The following is a 6596-nucleotide window of genomic DNA, read 5'->3' on the forward strand; positions in this document are numbered from 1 at the left end:
AGATAAAGAAAAAATTATGTATTGAAGGAAAAAAAAATGGACAAAAACAACAATATTTTAAGGAATTTTAGGGTATGTATATGTATAGTTATATAGGCTGCAAATATTTAACGAAAAAAATTAAAACGTAGCAATAAATGAACACTTTAGTCAATTTCGTATACACCAAGTGGTTTAATTATACTTTTGATATTTTATGAAGGCCATAAAAATCTTTTTTGGTAGATTCCGTACATTTCACTGGTTCAAAACAATAATTAAGGTTTGTTGCGTGCAGCCGTTCAACAGTAATAAGAGGAAAAGGAAAATAGCTCACGAATGCGTGATAACGTAACTTACTTCTTATTCAATTTAAAAATATCAAATGATCTTTATATAGGTAGTTTTAATTAAAAAAAGAAAATAGTCTAACTGAAAATAAACAAGGCATATTTTTAGTTTGTAGATATAATTGATTCATCAAATATTACATATTTTTTATTATTTATGTATGTTAATGTCGTAAAGGGCGACGTTCTACGTTCATCTACTGAGAGCAATGATTTTAAGTTCAAATCTTACCAAGTGAAATTATTTTTTTTAAATTAAATATACGAATGCATGCTTGCTTATTATAGAATTTAAAAATTTAACTTTTCTTTTAGATTCCTGGCACGTATAAAATAGTCAATTGAAAAATAGTGTAACCTAAACTTACACACGTAAATGTCATCATATTGAATCGATTATTATTCGATAGGAAATTTTGTGTCATTGTTATTTATCTCTTCTATCAAAAGAATCCATTGAATCAGACATTTTGTGCATCAGTATAAAATCCGATCCATTAGAGGGTGTTAACGTGGATATAATCCGTAGCATCCGTGCACAAACACCCTCTATTAAGGAATTACTAACATAGATGAAATAATGATAATAGTTGCTAGCTAGTGTGTAGTCGATTTTAGTACATACTGAAATTGTTAAAGATATGAAACTTTTTATTAAGGCTGTTGTTATATTTAATACGTACTTTATATTTATGATAGCTCGTTTCACATTCAGTTCTCTCCAGCGAAGAAATTCTTAAACAACGTATGAACTATGCTTTTAGCTATTTACTTACAAAATACTCTGTTTTATACTTGTTATTTTTACATTATCCAACTATATAACTCAAAATTTAATAATAAAAAAGTTAAAACATAAAAAAAATATGAAAAAGCTCCTACAAATTGAAACAAGGTCAGTACCAAAAATGCTACATGAAATTTAACAAAATTGCAATTGTAAAATGATTTTCCAATAGCAGTAACAGATGTTGGACACAATACGCGTCAACACGACATAAATATTGGCCTAATAGTCGGCACTGTGATATTGATACGCGGATGAAATTTGTCAAGGCCATTGTGAGGAGTTCCTGCAGTGGTGGTAAATGAAATGCAATAAAAACTTCTTTGTTGGATGGAATCTGCTCATAGATAATACAATTGCTAATGGTGCAGGGTTTGTGTTGTGTTGAAACGATTCCAACCGGTAATACGGAAGGTGTAAAAATTGAAAAAAGGTGTTTTTTGTGGGGTAGGTTAATTTGTTCGTAATACTCTTGGTTCACTATAATATACCTTCCGATGGAGAGTTTAATATGTGAAGTTGAATGTTTTTCAATTTAAAATAGATCAAATAATGTTTTTAATAGTTCCAAACTACACTTCCTCCAAAATGTTAACAATATCGAAAAAAGAAGGAATAACTACACTTAAATGTTTAAATTTAAATGGGATTTATTGTGTACTATAAACGTAATTTTATATGGTAGACATACCACATCTGTATTCCGCCTTAACTTAAACTTGAAACAGGTTCGAGCACGGAGGAAGGTTGGAACCGGTAAAAATCATCACAGATAATTACGGTAGACTAATCGTTTTACGAAGAGAATTTTATTGGAAAATTGAGAAAAAATGAAATTTATACCTATTAAAATGTAGGGATATTAATGTACCGTAGTTTCCAGTTAAATAACCTGCAACACCTTACACATAACCGTACGTGTGGGTACAAATTTAAAAAATTAATTATATATAGCAAAACATAGACCAGTGGTACTGAAGGGGCACAACGTGTGACTGTAAACGCGACTGGTTATGGGTTCGATTCCCATTCGAGGAAATGAAATATTTATTATCATTTCTTCGCTCTGGTCTCCACGCAGAGGTCGTTGAGTTTCGCCACTCCACACGCAATGCCACCAAAATTTGGCGGAAAATGGAGAACGCAGTGACTTAACACTAGCTTCCCTCTGCTTACTTTGTTGTGTGCGGGATACAGCGTGAAATTTAAATATAGATTTTAGTGCGATTTTAATGCGACACATGACATGTAACATAAAATTTAAGTTTTATTCATATTCTAAAGAACTAAACGTAAAATATGAACTCGGATAGTAAATCACGTCAAAATTCTCCCTTCAAAATATAACTTGTACAAGTTACAATGTATTTTTCTTTCCACTAATACAGACTTCTCGTTAGTAAAATTATTAAGCACTGGTTATTGCGCGCAACTAAAAACAAAGAAGCTAGTAAAATGTAGAAGTTGGTACAGCTGGAATGCTGGAGCCCTGCATTGACCACAGTAATAAGGACCACGGAAAAACAATGAGAGTTCTTCCATTTTTAGTAGTAATTTCACATTGTTCGTTTCCGTTTCCTATAATAGTAAATGAAACGTGGTAATGATAATGTGTAATTGGTTTTGTCAATTTGTATATTCGTGTTGTTCTTAAATATAATGGAAAAAAAAATTCAGGAAAATATGTAAAATTATTATTTTTTACAATAAGATAATTATGATTGAGTTTGTTTTGGAGATAAATTTTAAATGGTTTTTTTTTTTGGTAAAAATCATGTTATTATAAAAAAAAATACCTTACGTGTCTGAAATAAGCTTAAGCGAAGTTTGTGCTTAGAATTCGTCCACATAAGTTTATAGTTCAATTAATTCAACTAAAATAGAAACTCATGCCAAGGCTCGGCTCAAAAGCTACGAAAATATTATTCTAGTTGGACACAAACTCATATTATTATCGATTTCAAGTATATGTCCACACACGTGGGGCACTTGAAAACTGATAAAACAATCTCCAAACTGATAAATCATCAATGACAAATGTTATACTGACGTAATGCAAGGTATAGGGCGTTCCTTTCCAAAATATTCCGCCTTCTCAACCACCGCCGCCCCAAATAATTAATAACTCTTTAATTAAAATATCGAAAAAGTATCTCTCTCTCTGTAATTAAGAAGATAGCGCGGAATGTACATTTTTATTATCGTCGTTTTTGAATAACTGTTTACTTGATGGATTGCGTAAACAAATATTTATTGGAATAAATTCAAATATTTTGCGAAGTTTTTTGGGAATGAAATTTTGATAAAAATTGAGAATTAAGTGTTTTAATTGACGTGGTGCTTCAGTAAGCGTCTGAATGTAAAGGTATGGGTTGTGGGTTTGATTCTCACTCAGGGGAATTAATTATTTATTTTCATTTCTTCACTCTGGTTACAAGACAAAGCTCGGTGTTGAGTTCCGCTACTCAACCAGTGTTAAGTACCGTCGTAAGAACAAAAGTTATGGGATTTTGAATTTCAATAGAATTTACAGTGGCACGAAGTAAGATAGTTCCTATTGGAGACGTGGGTACAATTTACGCATTTAAATTAATTATTTATATGAACCGCAAACGTTTCTTTAAATGTAGTTATTGCTTAAAATAATGCCTAACAAAAAATAAAGTGAATTTTATCCAATTTTTATAATAATCAAAAATGATTATTGATATTGTTAAAATTAAACTCAGCATTTCATCGGTATTTGTGAATATTTTTTATATAGGGTGTATATTTTTTATATAAACAGCAATTTTCAAGAATTTAATGATTTTTATGTTATATGCAAAGCTCTTAAATTCAATTTATATGAAATTAATAGACCGTGTTATTAAATTTTATATTTGAGCGAGACGATCGAGATTCATAATATTGAAATTTGAGTTTAAAAAGAGAAGTTTTTTTACCAAACATTTGGTTAAAAAAAATCGAACAACGTAAACGACTTAACGTATAAAAGCTATAATACAAAAAAGTTTTACGTTTTATTGCTATAGTCCGTATTATATTAGTAATTATGGCCTTAGAAATCTGAAAGAGGTTGTGCTTTAGTTATCGCAAAACCCAATTTAGAGCCAGGAGGCATGCGATTACAATCTTCTCACGACAGGAAAGGCGCGCGAACTTCTCATCTCCAGGGAAATCACGCACGCAACAAACTTTATAGACACGTCCGAGAAATCCGCCCGAAGCGGCCAAGACGCTGTACCACACACGAGCTGATCAAGAGAAATAACAAGGCAGGGCACTGCCTCTACGCGGTTCCTTACTTCTTACGATCGCACTCAATGCACTTTTGAAATTCTCGTATTTGCAAAACACTATCACATCACGGTAACCGCTAGAAGCAATGCCGTTGCCATACAATAAACACTGACCGTGGTGGAGTAGGGTTGAAGACTCAGACGGATGCCGTCCTGAGCCAGGCGCTCTCGAAGCAGTCGTTTCAGCTGGATTCGTGGTATCTTCACCAGCTCGGCCTTTCCCTCCTCATACTCATCCGCATATTTCGCCGGTTCTATAGCGACCGTGGCCTGCTCTTTACGCGTTTCCTCCTCGCACCGACAAGAGTCTCGAGCTGCCGCGGCCTCCTCAAGAGTAAAGTATACGGCTGCTGCACCCTCCTCCCTTAGAACTCTTATAGAGTGCAGCAGCCGTTGACGGTGAGCAGGGTTGAGGACGCCGATAGCGTCGAGGTCTGGTTCTCCGACCTGCTTACATATCTCCAGGTCGTCATAGCCGTTGTCAATGAAACTCTCCGCGTACTGGCCCAGGTGGAGCGAACGCAGCCACTCGACTACGATGTTGCCGGCTGTCGACGAGGCCATGTCGCGTCAACACGCGGAACGCATCACAAGGCGTGCTCTCAGCGCGGCAGTCGACGAGAAACTGGCGGCCACGCTCCCCTTTCCCCCTCCTCCCCATCCTTCGCGAGCCGCGGTCGCCGTCCCTAAAAACTACGTGCTTTTGCTTTTTGACATTTTGTAGCCTGATCGTTTTATATCTTAAAATCTGAGATATGAACAATGAGATAGTGATTCTATTGTAGTCAAGATAATACATTGTGAAATTTTAATTTTGTTTAAACAATTTAATCGAATATTTCAAATTTAGTTTTAATATTTACCCAAAATAATAATTAGACAATGCTATAGAGATAAAACTTTTCTAATACTATTATTATAAATCTAAAGAAATGCTTTTTTGTTTATTTATCAAGACATTATAATAAAAATTTAGAACATTAAACTTGAATTTCGGGCCTTTAAGATATAAAATTCTACTTCGTGGGTCGGTTATTCCATACGAATAACAAATAAATAAATCCAGTATTAGCTAAATGTTATAATTATTTCTGAATTTGACTGAGCTTTAAAATCAAAAGCTCTGTTTAAAATCGCTCAGGCCACAGGCTAATAGCTTAATGCTCAATTTACTTTCTGGTTCTGAGAAAGCGACGTTATTTTAAAAAACTGATCCTTCAGAAATGCCAAATGTAAATTTTACGTGCATGTTAAGACTAAATAGTTTATAACAATCATGTCGAAACCGTTATTTTGATTCAAAACCAATTTTACAAATAACAAGAAAGGCTTGTGAAATAAATTGAAATAAATAAATCTCTCCTACCTCTCATGTAGAATAGATTATATACTAATAATATTTGAAAATTGATTTTAAACATTGTGGTGCAGTGAAACGTTGTTTGAATGTTAACGCGATTGCTGTGGGTTCGGACCGGCGTCGCCTATCCTGGTGCGTGCGGGATAATGCGTGAAGCTGCTCTTAATAAAGGCATTCAGTAAAAATCTCAAAATCTACTAAAGATCCTAACCATCGCCACAAATATCTGGTGTTTTTATTGCCAGTATCTTATAGAAATGAGAGCGAGTGTTATCATAGGTCACCCTAATACTATTTTATTAACTGCTTAAAAGTTTATTATATATCAGTTGTAACACTTTAAAAATTCAACTCGACTTGTTTACTTTATAAGGAAAACAATTAATGATTTATACCACAGTTTGAATCTATCTCAGTACACTCACTGTTACTCACAGTTTATTTTTTCACGCGGTATCTCGCTGGTAGTAGGGTAGTTAGAGGGAGCCTAGGGTAACCTAGGATAGCCTAGCTTGTGGCGGAACTCAACGCCGCGTATTTGCCTGGAGTGGGAATCGGACCCACAACCGCGTTACCCAGTAACACGTTTTTGGCCCTACGTCACGACTACCCTCCCTTATATTTATAATCTGTAAATTAAAAATAATTTAAAACGTTATTTAAAACGTCCTAATACTTATTAATGTTAGCAGTAGTATTCATTATGAGTTTATAGTAAAAGAAATGTTAATATGAGTACATTTGAATAAGTTGTGTTAAATAAAGAGAAGTTGTTATGATATTGGTATGGGTGAAGATAAAAAAATTAAAATGGAATA

At 33.8% G+C, this 6596-nt stretch overlaps 1 protein-coding gene across 7 annotated transcripts in view; it reads right to left on the reverse strand.

Annotated features, from left to right (window-relative positions):
- The window catches only part of LOC146538156 (uncharacterized), a 91040-nt gene extending 85985 nt beyond the window's left edge, over nucleotides 1–5055 (reverse strand). For 6 of the 7 annotated variants that reach the window (XM_085186438.1, XM_085186437.1, XM_085186434.1 and 3 more), the window contains exon 1: nucleotides 4533–5054. In XM_085186438.1, coding sequence (XP_085042564.1) covers nucleotides 4533–4982 — 450 coding nt within the window. In that variant the 5' untranslated portion in view covers nucleotides 4983–5054. Of the gene's footprint in view, nucleotides 1–4532 lie in introns of all 7 variants that reach the window. The other variant, XM_085186439.1, reaches the window with a different exon arrangement.
- Between the last annotated feature and the right edge of the window lie 1541 nt (nucleotides 5056–6596).

The sequence above is a fragment of the Heliconius melpomene genome, chromosome 6 (assembly GCF_056956725.1).
Source record: "Heliconius melpomene rosina isolate 202511_hmr_F chromosome 6, ASM5695672v1, whole genome shotgun sequence".
NCBI classification, from domain to species: domain Eukaryota; kingdom Metazoa; phylum Arthropoda; class Insecta; order Lepidoptera; family Nymphalidae; genus Heliconius; species Heliconius melpomene.